Source organism: Glycine soja, chromosome 17, assembly GCF_004193775.1.
Source record: "Glycine soja cultivar W05 chromosome 17, ASM419377v2, whole genome shotgun sequence".
Classification (NCBI taxonomy): domain Eukaryota; kingdom Viridiplantae; phylum Streptophyta; class Magnoliopsida; order Fabales; family Fabaceae; genus Glycine; species Glycine soja.
The window spans coordinates 41,904,014-41,921,709 of record NC_041018.1 but is presented as its reverse complement, the minus strand read 5'-3'; the positions used below and the strand labels follow the sequence as shown (position 1 = coordinate 41,921,709).

Here is a 17,696-nt window from a genome sequence, read left to right as displayed (position 1 = left end):
CTTGCTGGCTACTTCCCCTGCTGCCTCATCCAACACGCGTCTTCTCCTCTGTTCCATCCATGTCCTCCATCTATAGACACACTTCCCTCACATGCATCTCACCCCGTAAAGTGACAGACATGTTAAATTGCGCCACCTTTATCATTGATCCCCCTCTTCGTCGCTCCGGCGACACCACTCTCACACTCGATGCGTTCAGCGTGCACTTTCCTTGAGAATCCACCACTTTCAGGTTGCTCTTATTATGCTGCTTGTTCTATGTCAAATGATGCACAATTGGTATTTTGTCCATATAAGTATATAACTACATCATTAATCCAGTCATTCGGGCAGCAATGGATGAGGATATTAAAGGAGCCATAGTTATTCTTGACGAAGCTCAGTGAGCTGTTCTTCTCTTTCTATTTAATTGCCAAGTCAATGAAACAGTTCTAAAAGTCCAGTTAAATTGAATTTGCTTTATTTTATTTTTTTAGATAATATATGGATTCCGGATGTCTTTCACAAACCATCAGTTGTATGCAATCCAATGTAAAGCTGAATGAAAAATTTGTATAGTTTGGTAGTAGTTTATTCCTGTTTTTTTCTATGAAATGATCCTCGCATGCTTACACTTTGCAGCAATATAGAGGACATTGCTCGTGATGTTGGCAGTGTGGATATTGAAGAAGATGTTTTGGATAGTATGTTATGAACCTTACAGCTTTTATTTTTATTGTCTCTAATAATTATAGCTTTTGTTTTCATTGTTACTAATAATGATGCTTAACTATATGGCCATACCTTTGAAAGAACTACAAGTGGAGCTCCAGCAACTTTGTTCTATTAATGCTGCAATTTACCAACCACTATATGAAATGACACACCTAATAGGATTATATATTGGGTTTGAAATGTTTGACTTATAAGTTTATCCTCAGTGACGGTATATTTGTAGTGAGTGCTGCATTTGTGCAGGACCTTACTAGTTGGATGGAACAAAAGAAAAACAAGCTAGAAAAACGTGATTTTCAGCACTATGTGGTAAGTTAAGGATTTTGTCATTCTTTATGCTTCTATTGATTATTATTTTGTGAATGCATTTTTCATTTTGTAATTTGGATCTTGAGGCTCTAGAATTTTCTAGTATTATAGAAGTTGGTTTTCTATAGATTTGATGTAAACATGCCTTATAGTGTTATTTGCAATTAGTAATTGATTGGAATTGCAATAATCAAACTGAATAAAAGGGCATTGGGGAAATGAGACTCCACTTGGGTTGGGAAGATACTGTTAGTTGTAATAAAAGTATATCTACTCTGATATCTACTCTAATAATGTGTTAATTAGAAATTGATCCTTTGATCTTATTTGTTTCTGTTTGATTGCTTGCATTCACGTCACTTACTATTTGAGAATTGAAGGGTTGCTTTAAGCTCTATGTACTTCCAGTGATTAAATTCTTTTTCCTCTGTTGCAAACTTGCAACTGAATTGATATTTTGAAAAATTATTTGACCGTTGTGTTCTCTGGTGGCTACAGCCTCATAAAATAAAACTCATAACTTGTGAATTATATCTGGGATTTAATGACATATGCTTTCTATATGTATAGTTGGACTGGTGATAAGGCTTTAAGAGAGCTTGAAGAAGCAAATATTTCAAAACAGTGTTTCCCTATCTTGCTAGAATGTGCTACCAAGGTATCTCATTTGTTTGGCATTTGTATTATACTATTATTCTTATGTTAGCATGCCATTTATCTACTTGATAATTTGTTCAAGGCAATCAAAGTTGCTACAGACTCGGAGACAGATACTGCAAATAAGTGCCATGTCAGTGATAACTTTGGAAGGTCTGGGGTTATTGTTTTTATGTGTGACTAGGCTCAAAATATTTGTTACTACCAATGATATTTATTGATCTCATTTCAGGCTTATTCTCACCACTAACTTATTTCTTCTCAAGAAATGGATCTCACATGTTGGATTACCAGCTTGCTCTTCAGCGATGCGTTAGAAACGATACTGGTAAATAGTTGCAATTTCAGTCTAACAATAATATCCAGCAGAATCACAAATTACATGGTTGTTATCCATATAGAAGTGAATGGAGAATGGTCTGGAAATCTTTTGATTGTATGAATGGATTTTTTGGAGTCTCAGATTTGAAATATAATAGGATCTAAATTAACAAATTGAAATCATTTGTGGAGACAATCTTAAACATAAAAGGTTAAATTGTTTTTAATCTTTGTATTCTTGTAGTGGTCCTAGTGTACTGGACAGATTAGTTTCAGTACTTAAAAAAGGAGACTAGAAATGAGATATACCCCGCTTCTATTTATAAGATCCAATGACCTAATTCGTCAAGATTAAGGAAACTTTTTTTAAAATTACCATTGTCATTGGGTTAAGGTCGCCCAAGGTGGGTGACTCATTGCCGGTCATCGCGACCAGATAGATGGTTGCACGTGCTTGGAAACGACGTTGTTTGGCTAAAGATAGTGCGTCAAAAAAGTGGCATGTGTGGGCGCGTTAGAGCTCTACTGAACTTACGTTGGCCAGACCTGGACAGATCAGCCCACGGCACACCAGATATAATGGTTGGAAGCTGAAAAGGTCGTCAGAGTTGTGACGAAGGCCGATGACGATGATCGAAATAGTTTCCAAAAAATGAACTCGAGTTCACCGATAAAGTGCGGTGAGTAGAAGGGCTCACCAAAAGAAGGGGGGCAAGCAAAAAGGCTTAAAGGCAAGTGGTGGTTGTTAGAAAAGTTGTTGGGAAAGGAGAAAGGGTTGTCGAAATAAGTGCAACGACTCAAAAGGTCCATCGGGGACCTACAGACAGTGGGGGACGGTTTATGCATGTTATTTCTCTGACAAATAATTTAAGCTCTGATATCATATAACAATCTTATTTACTATGCAATGTTATGTGTCAAATGACCCACTATTCCTTTATTTATAATTAACAAATAGGATCTACATTAATTACTTAGAATCAATCTAATCTAAGTAATAATGAACAACTTCCAATTTCTCTCTAATGATAATTAAGAGAATAATATATAATTCTAACAGTAGACAGTGTACCATTTGCAAATATTCTCCTATGGAACATAAAACTTATCATGAGTCATGACAGTTATACCCATGGTGCAACCATAAAAGCAGGCAGTTCTGTCTTGCAAAGTACCTTTTTTGTTTCGAATCTAATAATCTTGAGTTTTAGTATGCCATTGCAGCTAGTTTATTCTTGTACTAGGGTTTTTTTTAACACTGTTCTTTGTATAGATATGAACTCGACACTTTCAACCAGCTTTTCTATCATAATTGGTGTAATTATTCTTGTGGAATTAATAGATGAACGCTTTCGGGAAGAAAGAAATAGGGCATTCATTTCAAAGTGGCTAAGAAGACCGTTGAGAGTATATGAAAACTTTGATTTGTCATTGGAGGGACTAAAATCTTTCTTTGAGAATGCCAAGGTACATGGCATGCTGGTTTATTATAATCTACCTATTTCCTCTTCAAGGTTTAGTGGAAAAAGGATTACTGATATATGGTCAACTTGCTGTAGGAACATTATGGCATAAATACAGTACGTGCCACACAGAGTTTGGGTTTAAATGGGGATGTCGTCCAAAACAAGGATCAGAATGCATGGTTCACAAGAAAGAAAAAACAGAAGCTGAACAAGTCTGGTAATGGAGATGGGAGAGAAACATCAGTGATTGAGAATAACATCTCTTTTCCCACACTAACCTCTCCAGATCTTATTGAGAGTCAGCCATCAGCTCAAAAGAATAGTAACACATACAATTGTAAATATCTCCCTCAATGCAGTAATCAGACAGAGCCAAGGTAACTTTTTTTCCCATCATTTTGTTGTAATTGGTATGGTTATTTTTAGTAACAAAACATTTAAACCCAATAATGAACTCTTCTTGTCATCTCGAAATACATGAGTAGAGAGAATACGTTACAAGTGATTGGAGAATTGACTTTGGTGTAATGTACTCTTAAAATTACACATTTGATGTCGTCCTAATATTTCTTAAAATTACACATAACATCCCTCATTTTTTTACACCTACACAACACCTCCTAATTTTTTGAAGAACATTACATGGTAAAAAAACAGGGAGTTTATATGTAATTTAACAAAATTTCAGGTGCAGTAATTTACTCTTGAAAGTCTAAAAGTGACTAAGAAAGATCTATGTTATGTCTAATAGATGGAGAAACTATATGGTTTAATTATTTCTCTTGTAAGCAATTTGGCGATTACTTTGGTTGTGAATGGATGCTTACGAAGAAAAAAATAACATATATATACAGTTGATCAATCCCTCGAAAACAATATCAAAGCCTTTTCGATTTCAAAATTGTTGTGTAGTAGTCACTAGAATAGGAATTTCATGGACTCCAATGCTCAAATAAGAGAGTGAGCTTAAAGAATAAAAATGAATAGTTATTTATACTAGAGAAGAGTCCATATAAATGTAAACATATTTGACGGGAAAAAAATCGTTAGGTCTATTATATACCATGTGGAAAGCCACTTGATTGCTTGAGTTCATTTATCATTTATAGTCCCGTATAGTTGGGTAAAGTACAATGCCAATTTTAGGTAGCGAGCTTGATGTTCTTGTGTTTAGGGGCTCTTAATTAAAGCAATTCTCAATTGTCAAAGTTGTTTGAGAATTATGTCATGAGATAAATACCGAAAGTCGGTGTAACTATGTAACTTCTATAACGGTTGTCTTCAAGTCGTTAATATTTTGGTCAAGTAATGCGGACTTAAAAGTTAAGAATTGAAAAGTGAATGTTGCTTCCATATGCCCTCAAGCTAGTCTTGCTTTGGTTTATAAACAAGTTGACTTAAGAGTAAAAAGTAAATGTTGCCTAATGTAACAATATACATAGATAAATGTTTGGATTAGAGACTATATATATTGAGAGAGAGATTTTTTATTTTGTCAAATCTAAATATTAACGTAACAACACAAATATCATTTAAATGTCATTGCTTATAAGAGTTATTTTAAGTAAAGTAATGTTTAAGAAAAATATCATTAGTACGGATTACATGATGTTGTTCAACTAACTTTAAATGATAAAAAATATATATTTAATTTCATAACCATTTAAGTAATTCAATAAATGTTTATCATTAAAAATAATGAATTTTAAGTCTAAAAGTGAAATATAAGACCAAAAAAATCTTAAACAATTTCATTAACAATTATGAATTGTGGATAGTCTGGATTTTTTCTTTGCTATATCACATTTAATTATTTAATAGTTTAATGGGATAAATAAATATAAAAGAATGAAAGCAATGATTACAAAACTAGACTTCAGCGCATTTGGTGGCTATTACCAAGGGTGTAGCATGCGGTAGATTTCAATTTGAGATTTTAAATATGTTTTTTAGACCTCACAGTGTTAATGTAAGACTGAATATTTTTCAAGATTTCTATTTTTTTTTTTGGTGGTAGATTTTTTTTTAGAATTTTGGATAACTTTTTAGTAGGTCTCACATGAAATTTACTTTTAAATATTTAATAAATTAAATATTTTTTTCTCCTCTCCCTTTCCTTTCATGGTTGGCTTTTTTTTTATCTTATTTTCTCCTCTCTCCATCCTTATCTCGTAGGGTGCTTCTTTTTTCATTATTCGTTGGCTTTTGTTTTATTTTCTCCTCCCTCTCTCTTCATCTCATATGCTGCTTCTTCTTTCTTTCTTCTTCTTTATCTGTCGCGCCCCACCCCCTTCCCCCTTCCGGAACTCCACCATTACCCCCACCTATGTCTATTTTTTGTTTGTTTATTTGATTTGTTTAGTTTGCTTGTTTCTTCTTCATCTCATTCTTTATTTCTTTATTACATTCTCGTTCTGTTGGTCTCGTGTTTTGTTATTAAGGAGAGAGAGTAAATTTATTTACTTTTTGAACAATGTACATATTTTCAGAATTCTTGTACAAGAATCCATTATCCATGTTGAAATCTGTCCAATTTCTTTAGTAAAGACTATATCTTAAGCTTATATCCTTACTTAAACCTGATGTTAAAGATGTTCTAATGAATGAAATAGACAAACAATTGTACTAGTTAATACTTTTCCTTTCCACTTCACAAAATATATATATATATATATATATATATATATATATATATATATATATATATATTAATTAAGATAAAAACAAATAAAATATTATTAATAAAAAAAATAATTAATAATTATCTCAAAATTTTACAATCAAAAAGGAAGAGAGGGAGTATTTCTTCAAAGCAAATGATGATTAAAATATTAAATCCTGATTCCTCTCATGCCACAGTGGTCACTAAGGTAAGCATCAACGACAGCTTGGCGCAAAAGGAGTATTTAATATGTTTAAGACTAATAAAATACTATAATATGGCAAGACACTTCATGGGAGTCAATTGAGTGTGGCGAATACGAACACGAACAGCAACTCCAAAGAAGAAAGCAAAAAAAATGGATGAAAGAGAGGCGATACCCCTACTCAACCCATACAAGATGGGAAGTTTTAATCTATCTCACACGTATATATACCCTTGACCTTGACCATGCGTGCTGCATAACTGCTTGTTTTTGTGATACCTTGACCTTGACCATGCCATGGAAGCGGGTATGATACTATATTATATACACATATAAATATGTGATGTTAATAATGAAGGACGTTTCTGCCATGCAGGTTTTGACGGAATAGAGATACACATGGAGCAAACGGGTACTTGCTGGATCAGTTCCTAAAGGACAAAGTGAACGGCAGAGATGACGACGCTGGGATTAGGCTGTCTCCTTTCGCTGATTACAATGATTGTGGAGACTCTGACCCTCAAGCATATATTGGGCATTCACATAGCTCAGTCATTGAGTCAACTGGGCATTCTCTATATTCACTTGATTGAGCCAAGGATGGTAACATAATTCCACAAGAAGGACTTTGATGAAACCACATGTACGGCATCACTAGCACCAATTAGGAAGGCCTTCAAAGACGGGACTTTTATTGTGGCTGGTGGCTAGGATAGGACTGAGGGATCGAAATGAAGCCATATCCACTGGTGCTGCCCATTTGGTCGCTTATGGCCGCCTTTTTCTGGCTAATAATCCAGATCTCCCCACAAGATTTCACCTCGATGCTCACTTAAACCAACCCGATGTCACCACCTTTTACACACATCATCCTGTGCTTTCTTCAACCCAACCCCAAGTAATGTTATTATGATTACCAGTTAGCACTCATCTTGCACTATCACAATCCCTCCACTTGGACTTGTATAATTAACTAACTACCATCATCTTCTATTATGGCTTTCCTTTCCCTATTCAAACCATATTCTGTTTCGGTTAAACATGCTTTTCTCCTTATAAAATTTTGTGTTTAATCATTAATTACCATTTATGCTAAGATCCAATAGGCTAGGAAGTATTTATGATTTTCTTATAATCTCACAGAAAATGAGGCTTTTCTTTCCAAAAAATAAATGAAACTTTTCTCATTTAGTATGTCTTGTGTGTGTCTTACTTTAACTGTTGTGTTTATTTAGATATAGAGAGAAAGGAAGAAATATACTTATTCTAAGAATAATACTACAGTGGGGTTTTTTTTATAGGGGACTATAAAATTGTCAGTAATACAGATAAATTATAATGAGTTTGTCAGTTAGTATATTATAGACGATTTTTCTGTTAATAATAATGAAGAATTACAATGAGTTTTGTCCTCAAAATGAGCATTTCTGCGACTATCTGTGAAATAGGAAATATTAATTTTTGATGGACAAAGACATTATCTTGATCTTTCTATTAGTAATACAGAATTACTTATAGTGAGTTTAACCTACTGTAACTGTATTTTTTAAAATTATTATATAACTTCCATTCTATTGTCTTATATTTACATATACGTAGGTAAATAATTTTAATCCATATAATTCTTATATACAATACATATAAATGTTTTTATAGTATAATAAAAATAAAGTAATTATAATGGTAAAACTAACCCCACTCTAATTACAGACAACTTTACCCACTATATCGACGTTTTTTATTAGAGAGGATTTTACTCACTGTAATGATATTTTTTTTAAAATATATATAATTTTATATATATATATATATATATTGCAATCATAAAAAAATAAATTACAGTAGATTTTATTCATTATAATTACTTTTTTTAATACGTTAATATAATTATTTTGATCTAATATCTATATAAATAGAAATTAAAATAAAATATTGCAACGTGTAAAATCCAACGTAATCACAGTGGGTACTGTAATTAGTTTTTCTTAATTTTTTTATTAAAATTCAAATTATAAAAGTATACGCACATTTGATTGTGTTATTCGCTTTCTTAGAAATTGTTCTATAAAATATTTTTTAGATAGTGCGTAGCGACACAATGGCTGGTCCAAGTACGATTGACGGGTGCATATGCGAGCACTCCCTAACATTGAAAAAATATTAATAGTATATACCTTTTACTTTCTATTTTTATAATGTGAACATGTTATTCTCAATTTTCAGTTTTATTGGATAATTTTTTTTTCTTATGTCTAATTCTCTTTTTAACTCATTAGGTACTTTTATGTTTTATTTACTTGGACATTTCATTTCCTTTTTAGCACATTATACTTGATTATAATATCTATGTCTTTAATTTCATATCTATGATATATAATGTGATAATTATAATTTTATTAGGTATTTTTTTTCTATATAAATTGTTTTCACTGATTAAGGGTCTTAACAAAAATATGAGTAAACAAAAATATAAATTAGAAAACTAAAACATCTTTAAAATACTTTAATTTGATTTTTATTTTAAAAACTGAAAAAAGTATTATTTTTTAATTAATAGAATTTTCAAAAACTATTTTTATTTAAAAAGTATTTTTTTTATGAAAACAAAAAATTAGTTTCAAGAATAACAGGAAACAAACATGTTCTAAGTCTTGGAAAATTAATTTACTCAATAATTTTTTCTAATAAATTTAATAGTTATATTATATTATATATATTAATGATTAAGTATGTTAAGTTTTAGATAAATTAAACCTTTATTGATATATAACACTGTAGAGGATATTTTCTTAATTATATATTGAGAAGCATATATAGTATATGTCAAAATAAAGTTAATTGGTAAAATATGAAATAATTTTAAAATTATATGTAAAAATTTGATATGCTTGATGAAAAATCTCAATTTAGAGATAGAGATGTAAGAGGTTAGCTTAAAGAAAGGAGAAAGCAGTTACATAAAGGTGGTAATTATACGGATATAGTTAGTCTGTTGCACTTGGCATGCGGCTAAATTAGGTGTTCCAGATATAGCGTAAAGAGCAGGTTTAAAAAGACAGCTTGTATTTGATTAGTTTTTAATGGAGGAGAAAGGTTGATTGAATTGTGAGGAGGAATAGGGATTAGGGAGATGAGCTGCTTTTGTACTTCTCGTTCTCGTGGGAAGGATGTGGGCCTTGTTGTTGATAATTTAGGTTTAGGGTCGTCAAATAAAGGCAACAAGAAAGCCTCAGCGACGAGTTTCAGTTTTCGGGAGCTTGCATCGGCAGCGAGTGGTTTTAAGGAAGTGAATTTGATTGGGGAAGGAGGTTTTGGAAAGGTTTACAAGGGTCGTCTTTCTGCTACACTAGGAAGCCAACTTGTTGCTATAAAACAATTACGTCTTGATGGTGAAAGTCACCAAGGTAATCGGGAATTTGTCACCGAGGTTCTTATGTTAAGCCTCCTTCACCATTCCAATCTTGTCAAATTGATTGGCTACTGCACCCATGGAGATCAAAGGCTTTTGGTTTATGAATACATGCCTATGGGTAGCCTCGAAAACCATCTCTTCGGTATGGAATCAAATATTATTCATTCATTCAAAACATTATATATACATGTCATGTATATATCATGGTAATTTAGAACCATGCTGCATGCATGTGAATAAGCTATTAATCAATATATGTGCGTATTTCAGATCCTAACCCTAACAAAGAAGCACTAAGTTGGAAAACTCGACTGAACATTGCTGTGGGGGCTGCCCGAGGTCTCCAGTATCTCCATTGTGAAGCGAATCCACCTGTTATCTATCGGGACTTGAAATCTGCCAACATCTTATTAGACTATAATTTAAAACCGAAACTGTCTGATTTTGGGCTTGCTAAACTAGGACCTGTTGGAGACAATACCCATGTTTCCACCAGAGTCATGGGAACATATGGCTACTGTGCCCCCGAGTATGCCATGAGTGGCAAATTAACTCTTAAATCTGATATCTACAGCTTTGGTGTCGTCTTGCTAGAGTTGATCACTGGACGGAAGGCAATGGATGTCAATAGAAGACCCCGCGAGCAAAGCTTGGTTGCATGGGTACGTCGGTAAATGCTTCCTTTCTTACATGGCACATTTTAATTAGTTAATTAGCATATATGCCAATACCTCTCTTTCTATTTCTTAAAATTTTGTGTCTTGTGATTCCAGTCTCGCCCATTCTTGAGTGACCGGAGAAAGCTTTCGCATATCGTTGATCCTCGTTTGGAAGGAAACTACCCCTTACGTTGTTTGCACAATGCAATTGCTATTACGGCAATGTGCCTCCAGGAGCAACCGAATCTTCGTCCGTCCATTGGTGATATTGTTGTGGCACTGGAGTACTTGGCCTCTGAAAGAGTTTCTGAAATCATCAGGCATGGTGTGCGCAGCCAACCACGATCAGAAACTGAAACAAATAGCAACTAGAATTAAATATGTAATCTTTTTTAAATGATTTTTGTGAAAAAAAATATATTCTATTTTAGTTTTGTTATTTTGTTTTAATCCCTATAATATACTTTTTTTTGGTTTTTATATTTGTAACATACTAACATGTGAATAATTTGCTTTTAGCCTTTAATTTGTTTGATAAAGAAGAAATTGAAAAAAAAAGGAGATATGGAAATTATATTTGCTTTGTTTTATAAAGAAGATTAGAATAGAAATAATTTTAAAATATTTATGAGACCTATTGTGCTATTTCACCTTTATTTTTATGATGTAATCATGCCTTATGTATTTTTCTCCTCTTCTTCTTGACCTGTGAAGGTCCTTATCATTGTATGCTCCTCATCACATGTGACCTCAGTTCAGCTCAGGCCTCTTCCTATTAATAAAATTCATTTGCCTTCCAAATTTTTTTTATTTCTTATTTATTTATACTTGTCTCTTTTATTTTCATTCATCATATTCCTCTCTTCTTTATCAAACATGGCATTAATTCCCAACAATTTATTTCTTCCAAAATTAACTCAAAATAAATTAAATATATTATATAAAAATTAAAACTAAAAAAATACGTATATCACAGAAACTTAAAACAAAAAAAATAAAAATTATCAAATATTTAAAAATAATAAAATTGATTCATTTAATATCACCAACGTAATATTTTAAAATAGACTAATACAAATTAAAATAAAATATTTTCCAACAAAATTAATTACAGTCTAACAGAAGAAAAATATTGGAAAGAAAATTATGGGTTTTGATTTTTTGTTTTAAATGTTAATTCTTTTTACTCGTTGGATTATTATTATTATCATTAATTATAAAAAAATTATTAGCTATATGTAAGGATGATGTGAATGTGTTCAACCAAAAATATTTCTTAGTTCAGCATCCAATGATACACGCCTCCGGGTTACATGCCCATTGCAAAAAACTGAAATCTGCATATTTATTAGGTAACCAAGACCATGAAACGAATTTGACCTCCTTAATCATGGATTGCACGACAACCCCCACCTGCTTGAAAATTATGTTATTAATTTTCTTTCAAATACATTGTATCAATGCACACCCATATGATATCTGCCGATTTCGCGTTCCTCTCTGCTCCTAGCAATACCTGCTGTCTGCCAGAAATACCCTTCCAGATTTTCCATGTTGCACCACCACAAATTCAGGTGATAACCAAGCATAGCAATGTCGTCATAATGGGCTAGCCACCTTACAAGAAATAAATAAATGATTCACTGACTCCCTTCCCTCATAACACAAACAACATGATAGATCAGAATTTTCCGCCAAAATGTTAGGTTGCAAAAGATTATCCTTTGTTGGGAAGCGATTTCTTAATGATCTCCACACCATGAAGGCAGTTCTGTTTGGTATCTTTATACTCCATATTGTTGAGAAAATATCACTGCTAACCGCATCTTGACCACTTCCAGTAATCTGATTCGTCTTTGTTTACTAAGATAGTCTCCACCAGAGCTTTTACTTGTTGAATAAGGCCACTTTCCCACTCAAAAGGCCCCCTCCAACATCCCATAACTTCTATAAGCTCCTCTTTTTGCTCCGAGATTAGGTACAATCTCGGAAATAAGTTTGCTAAACTATTTCCATTAACCCATACATCTTTCCAAAATCTACACTTGTCTCCTCTTCCAATCTTCCATACAGTATTCTCTTCAAACCATGGATTGTCCACCTCACTCCCACAAAGTTTCTCCAAATCCTTCCACCAATGAGATTCACAAGATAAAGCACTATTTCCCATTAGACCATGCCAACCCCCATACCCCCATACTTAGAAGTAACAACTTGACTCCACAAACTATCCTTTTGATGAAATAAGTTCCATTTCCTCTTTGCCCGAGTCATCATTGAATAAATTCAAATTTTTCACTTCAAGTTCACCCTCCTTACTTTTACAAATATTTTCTCATCTCACCCATGCTATTTTTTTATTTTCATCATCACCACCCCCATAAAAATTTTCTTTGAATTCCTACTACTTTCCTCCATACTTCCTTTGGCATTTTGAAGCAGAAAAAATAAAGAAAAAAGATGACAAAATGGAGTTGATTATGCAAATCCTCCCTCCAAATTGCTCTTTTGGAAGTCAAAGCACTATTGCTGTACATAAAATTTATTCAGTCACAGCAACAGTGAAAATAAACTAATTAATTCTTATCCCACATATATACACAACAAGAAGTAAGGCCAAACCCCTCTCCAAGAAAAAAAATAATATATGAATTTTAATATTTTTATGTAATAATATGATCTTATAATTTACCAATTTAATTATCAATTTTTATATATTAGATTGGAGTCTTATATCCTTGATTAATTAATATTCTCTTTCTCAGTCTAGTACATCACTCTCATACATTAAATATTATACTTTGTCATTTTTATTATTTTTCTCAATACTATTATTTATAATTATCTAATTGTAATTTTTTTTTTTGTGAAAGGTGATTCTGTTCATAGAAATATAAAATATCCACAACATAATAATATTAGCTATAGCGACAAAGGTTTTTTTTTAATTTATACACGAGGCTTAAAATCTAGATTTTCGGTAAGAAAAGTTGTGGAAGTGAAGAGAGATTCGGCTACCCAAACCTGTTATCTGTTTCTAGTCACACGGCAGCACTTCTAACCACTGGGCCAAAATTCTCCTTCAGTCAGCGATGACTATCATAACTGACATTATAAAATTTATTTGAAATATAAATGAAGAGTAAGCCCAAGTAAACAGAGAATCATGGAACTGTCCAGATCCTCATCCTTATCACAATGGACATATAGTATTAAGTGGACAAGTCAAGAAGTTGAGTTCATGAAATAAGCAATATACAATATAGCAATACTGTAATAAAAGGACCAGTCCTTTCAAATTAATACTGTGCCACAAACTTCTCACTTGTTCCTACATCTGCATCTCTTAGAAGCTAGGGTTTCCACCACCAATCTTAGATACTTGGCTTCAAGTTCAGGTGAGATGCTATCTTTTGTCCAAGAGAACGATCAGCCTGCGTAGCAATACCATCCATGAAAATCACATTAATTAGCACCCAAATGCAGATTCACTTTTTATGGTTTGAGCCTATAGACAGTCTATAACTATTTTTTTAGTTCAAGGGACCTACCACTGGAGTGGTCCCTACGTGTGAGTGTCCACAATGGGTCAAGGGAGAAGAGGAAGGGGTATGGGTACTGGGAAGGGGACAAGAAAGCTGAGGATCAAACCATTACACTCTCTCTAATGTCCCATGACTATTGTCAAATGAAATGTGTCAAGGGAGCTCTTGAGCCCATAGTTATTGGAGAAGTTGAGTAATTCAGCTTAATATGTAATAATAATCAATGGTATTATGCTGTTTTGAGCTAGAATTTTAGTTAGTCTTTTAGTCACCTCTATAATAACTTGTAAGCTTTTGCTGTACAATACGATAGTCATAATACAGAAACAGATCTTCTCTTATGAATACATGAATTTCTTCAATAGCTTACAGTGGTAAATAGCGTATATATGTGAAAAACTCACCTGAGACCAGTATGATATCCAGATGCTACGGATTTCATGGGTGACACGTGGGTCAGACAAAGCATCAACCCATCGGCGGACAAACCTTTCTTGCCTGGAGAAATCAGAAAACAGCAAAGGATACCCCATCTTTAGACAATGACAAAAATATCTCATATTGATCAATTCATATCTGTAATTTATGAAAGGAACCTGTCAGAGGGCCAGGATCGGTATCTCTCCCCAGGTTGCTTGAAGTTGTTCTCCTTCTCAATCATGCACTGCAATAAGTCACATTTCTTCACTAATTAAAGTGTCTTTTAACAGTTTTATAAGCATTTTTCTAAAATAATTTGTTGTATAGAAACGTAATTATTAAACACAGTCTTAACATTTAAACTAATTTAGGCCTTTGCTTTATTAACAACAATTGATAGGTATTTAACATACCAACGTATTGGTTCTAATTTGTTTCCTCACTTGTAAGATCAAATTTTCATTGTATTTGCTACGCAACATTATTTATTACATTAAGAAGAGCATGCCTTGCTGAGCAAAAAAAAAAAAAGAAGAGCATGCCTAATAAAGATATTTTCTGGCTCCGTGTAATACTCATTGCCATCTACAGAAAGTGAAATGATCAAACAAATATTTTATATCTTGGACACTAAGAAATCGATCAAAACTAACCTTTTCACGCTTCCCACCTAGGATACGAGGAGGAACGGGGACCTTTTCCGCATGACGGACAGGATCATACCTTGAAGGGAAGTAATTGACCTATAAACCAGTAGCAGTCAGTGATTATACAACTAACGCATAAGTTAGTCAATTAACCAGCTTCTTAATTAATCTAGACAGTATAGGGGAATAATTTACCTCTTCATCCCTGTGCATGAAATTCATGAAACCATCATGGTGATTGTTGTGATGGGCACACTTAGGGGCATTAGCAGGAAGCTGCAGATAATTTGGTCCAAGTCTGTGTCTCTGGGTATCAGCATAGGAGAATACGCGAGTTTGAAGCAATTTATCATCGGAGTAGTATACACCAGGTACAATAATGGCAGGGCAAAATGCAAGTTGTTCATTCTCGGCAAAGAAGTTATCAATGTTCTTATTCAAGACCATGCGGCCAACAGGCTGGAGGGGCAAAACGTCCTCGGGCCAGGTCTTAGTAACATCAAGGGGGTCAAAGTCAAGCCTGTCTTCGTTTTCGGGATCCAATGTTTGGATGTAGAGTTTCCACTCAGGATAGTTTCCAGCAGCAATTGAATCGTAAAGGTCCTGGGTGGCATGACTGTGGTTGGATCCTCCAACCCTGATGGCCTCGTCGTCCAAAAGAGACTTTTCGCCAGAGGTGGTCTTCCAATGAAATTTGACATAGAGTGCTTTGCCGGCCTTGTTGATAAGGGTGTAGGTGTTGACACCGAAGCCATCCATATGCCTGTAATCTTGAGGGATACCAACGTCGTCGAATAAGAAGGAGAACATGTGAAGGCTTTCGGGATGGTGGGAGAAGAAATCGAGGATCCTCCAATTCTCCTGGATGTGGGACTTGGGGTTGGGTTTGAGGGCATGAACCATGTCAGGAAACTTGAGGCCATCGCGGACGAAGAAGACAGGGAAGTTGTTTCCCACAAGGTCGAAGTTACCCTCTCTGGTGTAGAATTTGACAGCAAAACCTCTGGGATCCCTGAGGGTTTCGGGGCTGCCACGCTCGTGGATAACAGTGGAGAAACGGACGATGAGGGGGGTCTGAACTCCAGGGGCTCGAAGGAAATCGGCACATGTGAGGTGAGAAATGTCATGCGTGACTTCAAAGAAACCCTTTGCGCTAGCTCCACGAGCGTGGACAACACGTTCGGGGATCCGTTCCCTGTCAAAGTTTGCAAGCTTCTCCACCAGATGGTAATCCTCCAGCAGAATTGGACCTGCATGCCCCAATTCAATTCCCAATACTAGTATTAATTAACCTAATTCAATTCAATGAAAAATATTAAATACCATACCTCTAGATCCAACAGTCAGCGATGAGTTATTGTTCCAGATGGGAGCACCGGAATTTGTAGTCCAGAAGGGAGAATTGAAGGCGCTTGATGGCCGATTCTAAATGGAAAACAAAACACAGTCAAAATAACAAGCAAGTTGAGAAATTTAATCGAATCTAATCCGAAAAGAAAAGAAAAGAAGAGCAAACCTTGTAGGGATCCATGGCTTTCTGACTCCGCAGATTGATTTTGGTGTGGTAAATGCTAAATCACGATTCACGAGTGTGTCTGTCACTATTCTATTTCTATGGGCACAATTTTATTTTATACTATACAGTCACCACCCGCTTTTCCTTGTTTCCACTTCTAGTTGGTATCTTCTTTTCTATATTATTTTTTGTCACCGCCTTACAAGGATAAATCATGAATGTTCATCTTTTACCCTTTCTTTGGAAGGGCTGAAAAGCAGGAGAAGAAAAAACGGTGAGGGAAACCATGTTTATCGAAAAACTCTTCCTAAGTCCTAACGAACAATTATCCTGGGATGGTTTAATTGTAAAATTTATTGATTTTTTTATTTTTTTTATTTTTTATTTGAATATGTTTGTATTTTAAAATATACTATTTTTCCAGAATTTTAAAAAAAAAGTTTGAAGAAGAAGAACTATAATTATAGTTCTTAAAGTAAAAAAGAACTTTTTTCCGGTATATCAAAGTAGTGATTTGAATATTTGATATAAAATATATCATTAATATAAATTTTACTTAAAAAAAAAAAAAAACTTCCGCGTCTCATTAAATATCGAGTCGCTTGTATTTTTTAAACAACAAACAAATAAAAATAATAGTATGTAAGGATAGTACGATAATATAATATAGATTAGGAAAGGTGGCAAAACCTCTCTAGTTAAATTTATATTATATTATAACAGATAAATAAAATACATAGTTAAAAATAAAGAGTAAGTCATAAGTGGAAGAAAAAATTAAATTAGATGAATAGAGGACACGCTTTAAGTGAACACTATAAGTTATCTCATTTCAGTAAAATATAAAATATGATGATGTCAAACTTTTTTTTTTAAATACAAATACGGGATCCTTATCGATTTTCTGACTACTAAGCCAAGATCCTTACCACCCAAACTCTTAGGGTCTTACCATGATCTTATTTTCCTCCAAGCACCAGCCTAACCATAAAGGATTTCCATTACTTTTCAAAAACAGATATCAAGGGCACACCTTTGTTCTAAGTTTTTGAAAAACAAAACAAAAATTCAAAAGTAAAATAAATATCTGGGTTCTAAATTATACTCGCATTTTCTAAATGAAGATAACTAACGCCCCTTGAGGGTGCCTTCGGAGAATTTAG

General features: G+C 33.7%; 3 protein-coding genes and 1 pseudogene across 3 annotated transcripts; 3 read left to right on the top strand and 1 right to left on the bottom strand.

Moving 5' to 3' along the window:
- The first annotated feature begins 8 nt into the window (after positions 1-8).
- On the top strand, positions 9-4,046 carry LOC114394262. Its single transcript, XM_028355942.1, has 5 exons — positions 9-1,023; positions 1,594-1,681; positions 1,763-2,008; positions 3,344-3,468; positions 3,561-4,046. Exons 3-5 carry the CDS (start codon positions 1,888-1,890, stop codon positions 3,846-3,848), a joined length of 534 nt encoding a protein of 177 aa, XP_028211743.1. The 5' UTR covers positions 9-1,023; positions 1,594-1,681; positions 1,763-1,887; the 3' UTR covers positions 3,849-4,046.
- Positions 4,047-6,631: 2,585 nt separating this feature from the next.
- LOC114391777 lies at positions 6,632-7,414 on the top strand (annotated as a pseudogene).
- A 1,973-nt stretch (positions 7,415-9,387) lies between these two features.
- On the top strand, positions 9,388-10,843 carry LOC114392045 (probable serine/threonine-protein kinase PBL21). Its single transcript, XM_028353081.1, has 3 exons — positions 9,388-9,888; positions 10,017-10,408; positions 10,520-10,843. The coding sequence occupies exons 1-3, from the start codon at positions 9,465-9,467 to the stop codon at positions 10,775-10,777; spliced, it is 1,074 nt and encodes a 357-aa protein (XP_028208882.1). The 5' UTR covers positions 9,388-9,464; the 3' UTR covers positions 10,778-10,843.
- Positions 10,844-13,483: 2,640 nt separating this feature from the next.
- Positions 13,484-16,804, bottom strand: LOC114393204 (catalase-1/2). Its single transcript, XM_028354468.1, has 7 exons — positions 16,534-16,804; positions 16,346-16,442; positions 15,213-16,267; positions 15,024-15,113; positions 14,547-14,614; positions 14,355-14,448; positions 13,484-13,839 (listed from the first exon to the last, which is right to left on the bottom strand). The coding sequence occupies exons 1-7, from the start codon at positions 16,546-16,548 to the stop codon at positions 13,780-13,782; spliced, it is 1,479 nt and encodes a 492-aa protein (XP_028210269.1). The 5' UTR covers positions 16,549-16,804; the 3' UTR covers positions 13,484-13,779.
- Between the last annotated feature and the right edge of the window lie 892 nt (positions 16,805-17,696).

What these genes read in the sequence shown, in the direction of transcription:
- LOC114394262 (XM_028355942.1), top strand. Translation starts at nt 1,888, where the DNA reads ATGATATTTATTGATCTCATTTCAGGCTTATTCTCACCACTAACTTAT. An exon ending in ATGCGTTAGAAACGATACTG is followed by an intron (nt 2,009 to 3,343) that starts GTAAATAGTTGC and finishes TGGAATTAATAG; the next exon opens with ATGAACGCTTTCGGGAAGAA. An exon ending in CTTTCTTTGAGAATGCCAAG is followed by an intron (nt 3,469 to 3,560) that starts GTACATGGCATG and finishes AACTTGCTGTAG; the next exon opens with GAACATTATGGCATAAATAC.
- LOC114392045 (XM_028353081.1), top strand. Translation starts at nt 9,465, where the DNA reads ATGAGCTGCTTTTGTACTTCTCGTTCTCGTGGGAAGGATGTGGGCCTT. An exon ending in CCTCGAAAACCATCTCTTCG is followed by an intron (nt 9,889 to 10,016) that starts GTATGGAATCAA and finishes TGCGTATTTCAG; the next exon opens with ATCCTAACCCTAACAAAGAA. An exon ending in AGCAAAGCTTGGTTGCATGG is followed by an intron (nt 10,409 to 10,519) that starts GTACGTCGGTAA and finishes TTGTGATTCCAG; the next exon opens with TCTCGCCCATTCTTGAGTGA.
- LOC114393204 (XM_028354468.1), bottom strand. An exon ending in GCTGACTGTTGGATCTAGAG is followed by an intron (nt 16,268 to 16,345) that starts GTATGGTATTTA and finishes TGGGGCATGCAG; the next exon opens with GTCCAATTCTGCTGGAGGAT. An exon ending in CGATCCTGGCCCTCTGACAG is followed by an intron (nt 14,449 to 14,546) that starts GTTCCTTTCATA and finishes TGATTTCTCCAG; the next exon opens with GCAAGAAAGGTTTGTCCGCC.